This window comes from Rattus norvegicus, chromosome 6 (genome assembly GCF_021556685.1).
Source record: "Rattus norvegicus strain SHRSP/BbbUtx chromosome 6, alternate assembly SHRSP_T2T, whole genome shotgun sequence".
In the NCBI taxonomy this organism is placed as follows: domain Eukaryota; kingdom Metazoa; phylum Chordata; class Mammalia; order Rodentia; family Muridae; genus Rattus; species Rattus norvegicus.
This window is the reverse complement of record NC_141539.1, coordinates 58,061,636-58,077,507: the sequence shown is the minus strand read 5'-3', so window position 1 is coordinate 58,077,507 and position 15,872 is coordinate 58,061,636. Positions and strand designations below refer to the sequence as shown.

Below are 15,872 nucleotides of genomic sequence, written 5' to 3'. Positions count from 1 at the left end.
ATTAGGATAGGAATATAAGCCTTCACTGCTTATTAAATTCTGAATACCTTCCCAAACAAAATGTGATACAAACAGAATTAACTATCCCATACTTTCACCACAATCCAAAGTAATGGTAAGTAATGCTTTGCCAGAGCATGAGATATCTACCAAAAACCACAGAAAGAGTGGGACCACACAAGAGAGACAAGTTTGCTGCACACCAGCCAGCAAAGCTGAGGAGTAGAGCCATAAGCCTTTTGACAGCAGGCATGGAACTAGAGCTACAAACGGCAGCTTCCCTGGGGGATTGTGGATGTGCTTTGGTCCAGTATTTTCTCACTATTACCATGATCCTCCCTTTTGGAATAATAATAATGCATATTCTGTGAAACTGTATGTTGGAAGTATGTTATTTGCTTTTGATTTTTACAGAGGGTTACAATTAAGAGATTATCTGAAGACTCAGAATAGACCTTGGACTGTGCAAGGAAGGCTCTGGGGACTTTTAAGTAGACTAAATGCATTTTGTGTTCTGTATGGCCATAAGCCTATGGGAAGTCAGAGAGTGTGATAGAGTGGCCTGAATGAGAGTGGGCCATATTGTTGAATACTTGGTCCCCAGTTGATTGAATTGCTTGAGAAGGATTAAGAACTATGGACTGAAGGATAGGATATTAGCAATTCTCATATAGTATAATATTCATTATAAAGAGAACGCCACAAGCATAGGGACATGTTTTGAGGTTTAAAAAGAGATACACCATTCAGTGTGCTATCTGATCTTGCAGATCAAGATATAAGCTCTCAGCTCCTGGTGCCATGGACTCTAGCCCTCTGAAACCATGTGGCACAAATAAACTCTTTCAAATAAAAATTGTCTTGATCATGGTGTTTTACCACAATAGAAAAGTAACTGAGACAGCCAACAAATAAAGCAGATATGCTTTATGGAAATAGTCAATCTTAGTAAAGAACACACAAATAGAATTCATTTGTTTGCCTGTTTTGTTTTTCAAGAATAAGTTTCTTTGTGTAGGTTCCGGGAAGTCCTGGAACTGTCTCTGTAGACCATGCTGAGCCTGGAATTCAGAGATCTCCCTGTCTCTGCCTCCTAAATGCTGGGATTAAGGGCCTGCACCACCATGCCCAGCCCAGCATACAGAATTCTAAGAGAGTCCTTAAGAGAATATCTATGAAGCATCTATTACATTTAAAACATGCAACTATAGAGAAAATTGCAACCCTTAAATATAATATTCACTAAAAAGAACTTCGCAAGCATGAGAGTCCATTCTACATTAATTCTACAAATACAGGGTTTGTTTAAAATAGATCTAGAAAGGATTCTGAAAAAAAAAAACAGGAAAAAAAAAAAAACCTTAAAACTATGAGACACAAGAGTAAATCACAGAGGGCCAGCACAAGCACACCCTCAGCATAATTTATACAGGTGCTGTCTATATAAGTTACCAGCTCTACTCAGTTCTGTTCTAGTAACATAACATTCAAATCGAATTTTAACTTAACACTTCTAACTATGGTTTCACATAGTGATTCGCATAATGATTTCACACAACATATCCTTAAATAAAAAGTTACTTCAACCAGAGAAAGTATTCTTCTTACTTATTCTATGAATTAATTTTTCTACAGATTTTTTAAAAAAGAAACTGACAAAAATCAATGGTTTCTAAGGCATTTGTCAAGCTGTGAAAAGCCTCTCATAAAATGTTGCAGATTATTTAATCTAATGACTACTTACTTAAAGGGGTCTTTAGACTTTATTAGTAATTTAAAATGTAATATGCAACTAACCTGCATATACTCCTGCAGATTATTTAAAATGATGGTGCATATTTAATATAAAACTTAGTTTATCTCAAATGACTGTTATCAATTCTATAGTTAGAATTAATGTAATCATAAAATAGAAAATAAGGCAGAAAACTGAAACACGTCTCTATTAACATGTAAGACTGCATCCTGAATACAGATACTCAGGAAATAAAGCGTGAAAATATGCACATGCATATATGTGTACCTATATACACATACATATATACATATAGATACACACACACTTTACTATTTTAAAGTCTATTTATGAGAATTTATTTTTAAAACATTTAACTTAGGAATGTTAGCATCCATTAAGATGTTGAAATTTAATATGAACTCCAATTTATAAATCCTAAGTATTATTGATTATTTTGTATCAACTCCCCAACCTCATGTTTTGCTTTTGGTTTTGGTTTTGGTTTTTAATGGCGAGATGGGAAGAAGTGTGGTTGAAGCTTTTCAGTTGTTATTTTAAAATCATCTAAAGTTCTAAAATACTGGAAAGGGTTACTGCATACCATCCTAAATTTTGCTTTGCTCATATTATTTATTACCAGCAAACATTTATTAGTTATATGTGGGATATAGTTAAACACAAAATAAATCTTACTTGATTTATGCAGTGGCTTAAAAGAGAAAAACCTTGGTTTCTTGAGAAAACTAAAGTTATAAAATGAAAAATTCACTGATGGCCCCTAGCAAAGAAGGAAGCAGGACTTTGAGGACTGTTTATAAGGCTTTTGTTGATACCACAACACTTAACTCCATGTGCAGGCCTGGTACCATATTTTAAATTAACTGAAACAGTTTTGATAACAAACATTTCACCTAGGAGGTAAAAATACTTTCAGGACACATCCTATTTAACATTTTTCTTGTCTTTAATTCAACTGAAACACATTTCCTCTCAGTGAAATAATGAAAAGTTTGTAACCTAATTCAGGCAAACTTTCATAATGGACTAACTACTTTAGATGTTTGTTCGTTTGTTTTTTCTTTCAAGCTCCACTAGATCATAATGTAAACTTATATATATATAAGATATGATAAATTAGCCTGTCCCCATCTTTGGCTTGAGAGCCATCCTATACTAAAGAAAACCTAGGTTCATTCTTCCTTGTGATTAAATCTGTTTCTCAAGGATTGGGCTATTAGCTTGCCTGTAACCTTAACTATAAATGGTTTACATAGCTCTTCTAGGAAACCACAGCCATATCTGTTTCAAAAACTTGTTACAACCATCTTACAACTGTATCTTTGTTTTAAAAGGTTTTTATGACTACTTGCTGTTACAGCTCCCTGTGGCTATGACTGTCTTATGCGTACCTTGCAGTCATATCTTTTGTTTCAGGAGGTCTTCCTTATGGTTAACTTGGTTATGCTTCTTCTGCTCCTGTAGCCCTGCCTACTTTGCCTGCCATATTCTCTGTTTGGAAGCCTCCTCCCTCTCAGCAGTGAAAACCTCATCTTCGTCACATCTAATGTCGACCTCCTGAGCCCCACTTGTAGGGAGAAGCAGCCCATGCACATAAATGTTTAAGAGTGTGCTTCAATTAATTGTTTGCATGAATTAATGTGGCCATGATGATTTGGGTCAGTGGTCTATCTTTTGCATCTTTGGTACTAACAGATATTCCAGGCAATAGCATATTGACTAAGCCAAGACATACTTAACATATCATTTTAAAATATATGTAAATCTATATCTTCCTCTATTAAAAAAGAAGCAAGAAAGATCTTAAAAGGAAATTCAATAGTATGCTTACCTTTCGAGCAAAATCGCCCTTCCCTTTACTGTAGGCTTTGTTCTCAAGGAAATCATAGACACAGTGAGCCAGCGCAGGGGACGCCTTCAACATTTCAGGGGTCAAAAGTAACTAACAGGGAAAAGAAGAAATCATAAGAGGGTAAGATAGCACTGATTACAATTCTATTTTATAAACTGTCTGGCTCTACAGCTTATCCATACTAGAAGACTGTGCTGTTGATATAATACTGCTAAAGTTTAAGAGTAATAAAAATAGAATTTTATGACATACATATAGAAACTTTCAAGTGCTATAAAAAAAAAGTCCAAAACATATTGCCTTCACAAATGCAAATGAACTTAATAATTTAGTTTAGTGGCTTCTAAGCCAAAAGTGGTGACACACTTAGTGCAGGAGCTAAAAGTGCAATAGAGCCAGTCCCCTTTAAGAACAAAATATACTACCACAATTGGGAATGTCATTTTATCAATTGTAAAAACATGAACATTAGGGATCTTAATACAACTAAAACTCAGTATTTTTGAACTAAAGTGTTTAGCAAGTTTTATAAATGCAACATTTATGCACTTCAGTTCCCAGTTGGGAAAGTAGGAAGTGACAGCCAGCTTTCTTCCTTTGCCTCCTGGCCTTTCAATACACAATAGCAATTACCACTACTGGAACTATACAAATCTGTTACTTGTGAAAAACAAAGCAAAACAAAACAAACAAAAACCCATCTATAAGCCACAGATATAAATCCATGTTCCCAAACAGGTGGTTTCTAGCTGTAGAACACAGGAAGCTAAATAATGGAATGTTTACTGTCCGATGGGATGACACCTTCCTTAGATATACAAATCATTATAAACCACTAACTAGATGACCTGAAAAGGTTCATTACTCTACCTGGGTTTGGATATTCAGATGTAAAATCAATCTCTAGGCACTCACCAGTCTACACAATATGTAACTTGTAAAATATGGTATGTCATGTGAGAAAATTTTATGACCAAAATGATGGACCCAGAAAACATCTTCAGCTCTATTTCTCTTGAACTATTCTGGGAACAACAAAAAGGTACCAGTACCAGGTTTTGAGGTAACCAAAAAAGCACATATGTATTAAGTTATAAGCATTTAACTGTTGGGTACACCTTACTATATACCTAGTTGTAATAACCTGAAAACCATGTTACATATACTCATCTAAACACAAGTAAGCAAAAGTCTTGAGTGCTTAAAAGAAAATGTCTAAATTTAACACTGAATACAGAAACAATAAACTATCTAAAAGACTACATGTCACATTTGATACACTATTAAAATTGGCTATTCGTTCACAATTACAGCCAGCCACAATATTTGGTTGTGTTGTTCTTACTGCTAATAAGGCTGAATATTGGGGCACAGGCATGCCATGTATATGCTGCACCAAACATAACTCAGTAACAAAATCGATCTACTTATGTGCTGTAACAAATGAAATCTGAAGGAAATAGTAAAATGGCCTTACCTGCAAATAAGCATTTAAATCCTTTTTCCTCTTCTCTAAAAAATCTCTATCCATATTGTTGAAAGTCTTTTTACCAGGAAGCTTCAATATACTTGACAGATTTTCAAACTAGAAGACAAAATACATTTAATACTTCTCTTTTCAAGAGAAATAATTTCCACATAACAATTTCCCTACATGTCAAATATCTTAATAATAATATTAATAATTCAGAGCTATATTTCCTTACATTAAATAAAACATCACATATATTGTCCACAACACCAAAAATACAGTTACCCTTCTTAATCATAAAGAACTGGCAATGGGGAATAATGCCAGTGAAAACCTGATGAAACAAGCATTCAGACATACTGCTTTTCATTTTGGGGTCTAATTTTCAGATTAGTCAAAATTCCATAGTAAAGCAGTTATATTTTTCTTAGCAACCATTTGTCTCACAAATAGAGTATTAATAAATTTAAATTTGATTCAAAGTTATGATATTATGACTTGTTAAAATCTAAGGGACTATTTCAATATTAGTGACTATAAAATAATCACTATAATATGATCTTTAAAAAGCAGAGAAGACAAATTACTAATTACAGGCAGGAACTGTATTATAACGCTGCATATACTTATAATAAATATTAATAAACTTTTTCTCATCATCATATGAAAAATAAGCTCATAAATTACACTATGAAAAAGACCCAAGAGTCACTCTTATTGTTTTCTCTGTAATGTAAAAAATACAGAGCAATATAGCAGTCTAGGCTTTTCAGACTTAACATTAGGTGCAACCAGGACAGTAATCTACTATATCTTCTCAAGAACGAGGTGTTACTACACCTATTGCTAGAATGATCTAGGACGAGGCCTGGCCAACAGCCAGTACCTAAAACTTTAGGCAGTCTCTTCCCTCTTTGCATATTACACACACTGAGGCAAGCAAAATTTTTTGTTGTTTAAAATATATTATCTTTATGAAGAAGACCAATTCCTGCTGCAGACATTAAGAGGAAGAGGAAGAGGAGGAGGAAGGTGGGAAAAAGGGAGGGAGGGAGGGAGGGAGGGAGGGAGGGAGGGAGGGAGGGAGGGAGAAGGAGAGGGAGGGAATATATGAGCTTCAGAATCATCTCCATCCCAAACAGGAAGATTCTGACAGTTAAAATCAGAGAAAAATATAATGGTTGTTCAGAATGAAAACATGAACAAGTTCATTGCACAGTATACACATAAAGTAATTATTTTGCTTCAATCATTATCAAAAAGAAAAAACAGATAGGGGCAATACATTGAAAGTATAGAATAGTAGTGACAACTCACAAATTTGACTATATAAATGAAGCCAGAAGAAACAGTATTCATTGCATCTATGCAAGCCTTTAAAAAATTTCACTTTGTGGAAGTCAACATGTATGTTGTTTCCAAAGATACACAATTTCCTAAAATATTACTTATACATATGACTCTAAATTACCCATTCATTTTTTTTTCAGAGTGGATAGTATATCCTTTCTTACTAAAGAACAGAGTCTGAACTGCATTTCACCAAATTCACATGTGGAAGGCCTTACACTATAACTACATATTCTAAGACAGGGTCAGCCTGCCTCTGTGCTATACTCATAGCACACACCGTGAATGCACAGATACAGGGAAGAGGCCAGGTTCTTGTCTGAAACAACTGAGAAGCCTTAGGAGAAGCCAAACCTTTTACCTGATCTTAAGACTTTCAGCTTTTAGAATTTCATCAAGTTTAGATTTGTAATACACCACTAAAAGTTTGAAGTAGGTTTAAAATTATGTTAAGAAAAATTCAAATAGGGGATGGGGGCTTATGGAAAAAAAAGAAAAATTCAAAATGTGTTAATACTCAAACGCATAAATTTACTCATTTGAATAATGAATATTTAATATCATCATTGGCATCAGTATGTTTGTGTACTTATACAGACTTTACAAGGGGAAACAGAAATGTGCAGTATCTATACAAATGTATATAGAATCTGACTGTCTGGTACACTGTTATTTTCCTAGAACTGAGAAGAGTCAGACACACAGGAAAATCTTAATAAAAATTTCTCGAATAAATAAATGAGCAATTCAATTATTTAAAAACGCATGTGACATTCAATTCTTAACTTTTAGTTTATCAACTTTGTCTATAAATATAAGACCTTTATAAATATAAATACAAGGTCTTTAAAGAAAATAAGGGATTTTATACTCATTTATTTAGATTGATAAAAAACACTGCTCGCTAAATTAAACAAAATGAAGCCAATTTTAAAATAATTTCACCTTTAAATATTACTTAGACTTAACAGTTGTGTTAAGAGAAAAATTTACAAGTATTTGTACAGAGAAAATGTCCTACAAATTCAAATTCCCATTACTTTGTACTAAGTAAAACAATTCTTAGCTGTATATAATTTTTAAGAACCTGTGACTGGGTCAGAGCATGAAGAGAAGCGATAGGGGCTTCATGCTTTTAGACAATGATCTAATAGATATAAGTGAGCACTCTTCCTCCAGTGGAGCAGGAAACTTTGTATCTACAGATAAACCAAGCTAAACATGAAGAACTACTAGCACCAGAATGAATACATGAAAAGACATATCCAAAGGCTAAAGGTATCATTAATGCTGTTACCAAGGCAGAGGAGTGCATCAACACCTCTCCTTTTTAGTCATTTTAAGGCTATCAGCATGTCTTACTCTGGATGTAGAATATTTTAATGAGAAGATTATCATGATACCAACCATAGTTTTCTGAATATATTAAGTGAAAAGGATATTTTCTGACTCTACAGTATATGTCATTTGAAATCTGTGTTATCTTTTTTATTGACTTGATAGTACTTATACCATTAAACTTTGACTCAATCAAAGACTCTCCAGAGTAACAATAAGCCCCACAGATTATCTTTTCTATTTCATCTGGTATTGCTTTCTTCTAAGTCAAGGAGGAAAAAAGTCTTTATCAAAATAGGAAGAAACAATTTCTTTTCATTTAACTTTAAAAATCTTTATACTTAATTCTACAAAACAAGATTAAATTTAGTAAGAATTTAAAACAGTATTTCATTAATGTCAGGTTCATTTTAGACTGTGGTTCAAAATGACTTAAGCAAAGGATTCAAGCTTAGCAACATTTTTGGATGAAGTACCATTCAAAATAACGGTAGCTTTGACTTAAGCCTCTGAAACCCACCTTTGTGGTCACATGAGACACAGCAGTCTTCTTCCCTGTTCCAAAGCAACTCCTCTCAAAACACAGGCTCTCCCTCCCTCCCCTCACCCACTTGCCTTTTTCTCACAGGACAGAAATATACATACATTTAACTATCCCATTTGAAATACCATTGGTGCTTTGTTGTTACTCCGCAATGAACTAGATTGCCTTAACATCTCATTTAGTAGCTCGCTGCTCAAAACTATGCCCCCCAATTATGCCAAGTATATAAAATATCAATACATTTATATAATATGAACATCCTTACAGAAATGTAATATCAAAGCTGAACCAAGAAACAGTGTAAAGCCCATCAGCTTGACACAAGCTTTCCAAACCTCATTACCTGCTCAGTGATTCTCATGTGGAAGTCATGGAAGTCACTATAGCGCCGATAGGTTTTCCACATCTCCTCAGTGTTGAGGCTGCGCCGGTGCACAGTGATGGCATACAGTGCATATGTCTTGCCATGATCATTACAAACGCCTGCCACAGCATATGGGTCATAGTCAGCATATACTAGTCATTTCAAACAAAATGAAGAGGAGGGACAAGACACCAAAGGAGGGAGATGAAGAACAAAAACAAACAAAAAAGACAACATGAAATGAAGAATTTGAAATGACAGACTGAGACAAAAGAATGGCAGCAAAGGATAAAAGATTCCTATCCTCTGCGCACACATGCTTATGGTATTATAAATGATGACTACAACATAAAACATCCTCAACTTTATGATGGCACAATCCATCATAAATTGTGGTGTCTGCACTGAATTTTCTTCCCAAGAGCTTTTATTCATTATTAAGGATGCTACCACAGTACTACTCAGAATGAAACAGTACAGTCTCCTAAATCCATACACCAGGAACCCAGAAACCAAACAATAAGCTTTTACCTTCCCTTCATATTTAACTAAAACCTGTTCAACTAAACAACAATAAAACAGCCACAGGGTAAAGCTTATCTCCTGGTAATTCTGTTCTCAGATGACATTGAGCATTTCTCAAATGTACTTTATACTGGGACTTAGCAACAGCAGGAGAAAAGACAAAACCCCGCAAAACTTTCCCACATACCATACGAGTCAGGGAGCCTTTAAAAGTGAAATCTGCTCTGTTTCTGATTTTGCTACTCTTAGATAAAGAGAAGAACTCTGAATTATGTTCGTGTCTTTCTGAGCTTGTTTTCCATTTCATTCTAGGGTAGTGGTTCTCAACATTCAAAGCTGTGACCCTTTAATGTACAGTTCTCAGTTGTGTTACCATCAACCAAACAATTATTTCATTGCTACTTCATACTTGTAGTTCTGGCACTGTTATGAGTCATAATGTAAGATATGCAGAATATCTGATTCCTGTGGGCACTGTGACCTACAAACTGAGAAGCACTATTCTAGGTCTCCCAAACCTTGTTGCTTCCTTTTCATATCTATCAAGTGTGTGTATACATGTAGATGTGCAAGCATGTGGGCATGTGTGCATATGCATTAGAATAACACAGTATATCAATGTCAGGTATCTTTTTCAGTCTCTCATAGAACTTGGAGTTGTCCACAGAACTGACCAGACCAGTTAACCAGTGAGGCTTGGGACACTCCTGTCTCTACCTGCCCAGCACTAGGTTCACAGGGGTAGGCTGCAGTGCTGACATTATACATGGATGCTGAGAATCTAACTGTGATACTTTACCAACTGAGTCATCATGTTTCCTCAAAGTCTATGGCACCTACATACTCCGTCCTTCAGTCATTTTATCTAATGCCATGTGTGGCAGATAGCATGGCGTTTACCCTGCTCAAGGTCTTAAATCAAGTGCTTATCTAAATTTCAATCATTGTATTTTTTATTTTACATTTTTTATTGGTTGTTTTGTGTTTGTCTTAAAATTTATTCTTCTGAATAATTTTCAACATATCTAATTACCATTAAGATTGTCATTTCTGACTTCTCAAAAATACAACTTTTCCTTACTGTGACTCTTACTTGCTCCTGGAGTTGCTCTCTAAAATTCACTTTCCACCTTAGCCATATATATGAGTGTTCTGTACTTATGAAGGGACACACTAGGACTGCTGTTACCGTTGTGTATGCAGTCTTCACAGTCAGCCCTCCTACAATCAGCAACTGAGCATCAAGCATCGTTTAGATGTGCTTGTATTAATATGTTCAGACTTTTGTTCTTTCTCTTATTCTCTAGTCATCAACTGTTTACACAGCGTTTCACTGCACGGGGTTATATAATCATTCTAGAGCTGATTCAAAGTATATGGGGGGATATGCATAGGGCATATATAAATATTCTATAACTTTATATTTAAAAAATAGCATTTTTGCTATCTGAAGGTTTGCAAATTCATAGCCCATGACTTCTGAAGAGATACTGTATTACCTGTCTGGAATTGAGACCATGGGGTATATGATCACTAGAGACAGTAAACCACAGTTACACTCAGGTTAGACATAAACTGAGGCTTTGCCTTTCTGTGGATTTCGGATACACTTCCCTACCATGGTCCTCACAGTCCTCAATCTTTACACCTGAATCTAAAGAAGTTTCCTAGTTCTTGCTTCATGTTTAGCTGTCCTTTATGATGCTAAGTTGTAAATAAAGAACACAGTTCTGCTGTTTCTCAACCCAAAGGCATAAAATCGCCATCAAACCAAGGCAGTGGTCTTCCTGTTTCTCGTGCCTCCAGGCTTCACTGCTTCTTCACCTCCCAGAACTCGTTTCTCCTCATGCCCTATGGTGCCTGGACACTTCCTCAACTATTTTATAGCATTGCCATGTGTGGGAGGCATTGTGGTAGTTTAGACTATTAGCCAAAAGTCTAAAAATGATGTAATGATATGATACAATGATCTGTAATTGTGAAGAATTAAAAAAAGAGGTTTTAGAGCTGACTAAATGTTTTTCTGTTTTGCAACCATCCAGTAGTTTCTATGTACCTTTTTAGTAAATTATTTCAATAACAAAAAAAGTAGATATCTATATTAGCAAATACACATGAACTAATTCTAACCATTCACAGTAACTTTTCTAAAATTTGCACTTCCTACTTAAAATTTGCTTTCCTTCCTCTTATATATATTACCGATATTTTTGGCCAATGATAATTATACTGATGATAATATTAATAATAAAAATACTTTGGTCATCACATTCTACCCACACATTTTAGGTGTATTCACTGCTAACATTTTACTGTCAACTTTTTCATACACTCAAGCAGATAAAAGGATCATAGACACATTTTTCATCAAGTTAAAAATTTGGCTTTTCTAAACACTGTTGACACATCAATAAAGAAATGGTTTTATCAATTTTGATCAAGACATGTTTGGAAAAGGTAATATAGAAGCCAATTAGGTAGCTCACCATAACTAATTACAAATTGATAAGACGAGGAGAATATCAAAGAATAGAAAAGAGACAGACTATGTATTAAAGTACTTTTAAAAAGAATCATCCAGACTGGCTACAGATTGTTAGGGAGAGGAGCCTACCCAGGTACATGTACAACAGGGGAAAAATGAAGCTCATGTTTTCAAATGCACATAACACACAACTTGACTTTAAAGGAAGACAAGAAGCTACCGTGTGCTATAAAGTTTAAGAAGATGGAGACAGAACTGGAGTATTTTGTTTTAAAAAGGCCACTGCCACCCCCAGAAGCCATATACACATGACCATGTAAAGAATTAATTTGCCAAATTTAAATCAACTTCATCATGCTAATCACATGTAGCTTGTCAAATATTTTTAAAAACGGAATTTTGATGAAAGAAGACTCTAGAGGTCATGGGCTCAGCAGTGCACTGGATTCCAGTTTTTATCTTCGATAACAGAAATGTTAAGGACATGAGATCATGAATCAGTGACCAGTTGGAAAATATTTTCAGTAAGCACCCATACATGATGCCTGTCATACATAAGTACCTGCCAGTGTAATTAGATAGACCAACAGCTATCTCACAGGATAGGCATTTTTACCCAGGTTCCTCTTGACAAAGGGAGAAATTCCAATAGAGCCCTCACAGGAAGGAGTTCATCTAACTGAAGCTACAGAGTGCGTAGTCTGAGCCCAGGCGACTGTGTTCCTAAACCTACTGTATGATGCTGCTTCCCAGAATTTCTCTATGTTTGAATGAAAGAAACAGCAATTTATTAAAAAAGCCTTCTGCTTTCATGCCTTTAAAGGACAGTATGTTGTTGAAAAATAAACAAATAAATAAAACAACTAGAAAATCATAACAGCCTAAAAATAGAAATATTAACACCAGAGACATGGACATAAATGTCTTCTCCTAGATATAAAATTTAATATTCCTAAGAAATAAAAACCTACTCTATGAATAGACATTTAAAATTAGAAGAAAAGTCACCAAAGAATATGGAGACTTTTTCAAATCTTTAAAAATTTATGAAAGGAAAAAGTAAACAGTTATGCCAAAAACTTGAAGGGAAAAATAAAAAGACCTCTACTTGAACTGACACTGTGTTCTTGAGTGATTTCTAAAAGAAGAGTAATAGGAATATCCACTACATTTAAAAGGTGAAGAAACGGGTGACAGATAACTTAGTATAACTTAGTCCAGCAACAAAAGAGTATAAAATGCATCTCTAACGCCATTGAGAATCACATAAATTCAAAGCCACTTTTAAAAATTCAGACTATTTTAAAAACTAGATTTACATAACAAAATCTTTTTAATGTGTAAAATGAAAACTAAATGAAATCTAATTGATGCACACAGCTGTATAATTTAGCATGTAAGGTACAGCAAAAACACTTCTACACTCCAGGAACAGGGAGAGGCCAGGGAAGAAAACTGTAATTTCTAATATGCATTAACAGTATTAAGTTGACAGTTAATGATAAGGATATTATTTTACGTATTTATTTTTAATTATCTATCTATCTATCTATCTATCTATCTATCTATCTATCTATCTATCTATCTATCTATGTATCCATCCATCCATCCACCTACCTATCTCTGCCTAGTGCAAAGTACTAGGTTACTCAACCTATTAGAATATAAGTGAGATTCTGTGAGAATGTGTTCAATTCCGCCTGCCCTTGGTATTTATAACAACTCTTGAGTACATGAAAGCAAACACAGATCAGAGATCTTCGTGAAAAAAGAAATGGGAATTAGGAAATTGACTATCAACAACATTCAAGCACAAAGAGGAAAAGAATGGCTTAAAGAATTTACTGGAAATGATAAAAATGCTTAGAAAAGTAAGCACTTTCAAATGTTAATAGGGGCAACCACAGAAAAGAAAAATGTACACAAGCAACCAAATATTACAGGACTTAATAAAGAATGTGCTTCAAGGAAAAAATTAGAAAATATAATCATAAAACAAACTGAATGTAATAATTAATATAAAAATAACAAGGATATTAAAACAATTCATATTAAATAGTAATGTTTTCTACAAGTCTCTTACCAGTGTCTGAAATGTAGGCATGAAGTTGTACAGAATCATCAGACGTCACACTTGAAAGGTCATCTAAAGACTGTAAGGAAAAATTAGGGACAAAATATTACAGGACCAGTATTAAGAACTGTAAAGTACATGTCCGCCATTCACACCTCCTACATACCTTTTATGGCATGTGCTCCAACACCCCCCCCCTTACTCCATGCTCTCACTACACTGAGGGAGCTATATTCCTGTGCTCCTACCACTTGGGAACCTTAGGACATAGATATTATCTACGTTAGATGCATATACCTCATGATCTAGTCCCAGACACCTAATACAATGATGCAAGTTATTAGTGAGTGTAATACATTTAAATGAGTTAAACTCAGTCATCCACTCAACAGGAAGTCATTTATCACAAAATGCATTCCATAAAAGAGTCCTAAAACAAGTACTTCCTGACAACAATTCCACACTGGTGATCTTCAGCAGTTCTCTGGTTAGTTTCCTAAGATAATCGGATAATGACGTTTAGTCCTGGTGACACCTGACACCTGCACAGATTTCAGGCATCATAGCTACTCTTTTCCATTTTCATTTCCAAGATAAAATGGCATTACAGTTTCGCCCAATTCAATTCACTGACTTCCCATATGATTTCTGATCTAGAGATTTCTGGATCTCTCTTACATTTATTTAATGGGGTTATTTCCACATAAGAAACCACATAGTTGCCAGAACAAGACAATAAATCTCTAAACACAGCACAAATCACAATAAACTTCTGAACTTATTAGAGAAAATTTAGAAGGGAAAGAAAAGTAGAAGTTTTGAAAAGCCATCCTTTACCTCTCTGCCTTCTCCATCTCCCCAATCCACCTTAATTCTGAACTGAATATTTCACAGAACATCATATTTCTTCTTAACAATATTTTAGGAAATGTTATCCAATGGCAAGAACAGATGCATAAGAGAAATATGTTCATTATTGAACATAACATCAAATATTACCCGTGGAGTTTATAGGCTAAAAACCTATCATTCTTAATTCTTAACCTAAATAATAAGATAAAACTGCTATAAAAGTCTGAATAAAAGCATTTTGTTTTTGTGTACATTTTATGCATATGTGGTAATTGAATGAGAATGCCCCCCATGGACTTATGTTTGCATGTTTAGTTCCTAATTTGTAAGCTGTTTGGGAAGGAGCAGGAGGTGTGGCCTTACTACAGGAAGTGTTTCTAAGGGTAGGCTTTAGTTTCCAAAGCCCACAGCAATCTCTTTGTCTGCAGATCAAGATGCAGCTTTCAGCTACCTCTCCAGCACCATGTCTGCCTGTCTGATGCCCCAATTTCCCTCCATAATGATAATGGCCTAATAAGCCTCTGAGGCTAGAACCAAGACCTCAAAAGTTTTCTTCTCAGAGTTGGCTGACCATGTCTCTTCACATGTCTCTTCATAGAATCGTAGCTAAGTTGAAGGCCAGCCTAACAACTCAATATTTCCTTTGAAAGTAAGAGAAATGATTTAAAGTTTTAAAGATAATAAATATGTGAACACAGTATTTTAAAATGATGAAATTTAGCTGCTTTTTTTTCTTTGAAAGATATGGTCTCACTATCTAGCCCTAGCTGGCAGGGAACTCTCTATGTATATCAGGCTGGCCTTGAGATCAGAGATGCCCTGTCTCTGCCTCCAAAGTGCTGGGGTAAAGAAATCAATTCCTTTATAAAATGTAACTGTACCTATGCAGAAGTGATCTACTCATATTTCTTAAAAATGAAAGCTCAAAGTCACATATATCTTATTGAGTTTGTATTTCTTTAAAAGCCACAACAATGTCTTTTCATTCTAAGGAGTAAATTGAGGCTCCTAATATTTACTAACATATATCAAAACTCTGTCACATTATTTTCAAATTACTTTACTAATTAAAGTACCCATAAGTTGTACTTACCAAATTTATGCTTCCTGTAGGCGACCCATTAAAAGATTCTATAAAAGAAAACCACAGCTTAATACATAGAAACAAAAACAAAACCTAACAAAAATGTACAAAGCTGGTGTTTAAAGTTTAAACATCAACGACACAGATCATATACAGTAATGTTTTTCACTTATAGTA

At 34.7% G+C, this 15,872-nt stretch overlaps 1 protein-coding gene across 4 annotated transcripts in view; it reads right to left on the bottom strand.

Moving 5' to 3' along the window:
* Snx13 (sorting nexin 13) overlaps positions 1-15,872 on the bottom strand; it is a 103,028-nt gene that overhangs the window by 15,475 nt on the left and 71,681 nt on the right. For 3 of the 4 annotated variants that reach the window (NM_001399694.1, XM_087553784.1, XM_087553785.1), the window contains 5 exon segments: positions 3,588-3,698; positions 5,086-5,193; positions 8,655-8,827; positions 13,769-13,838; positions 15,705-15,742. In NM_001399694.1, coding sequence (NP_001386623.1) covers positions 3,588-3,698; positions 5,086-5,193; positions 8,655-8,827; positions 13,769-13,838; positions 15,705-15,742 — 500 coding nt within the window. 4 annotated transcript variants of the gene reach the window in all.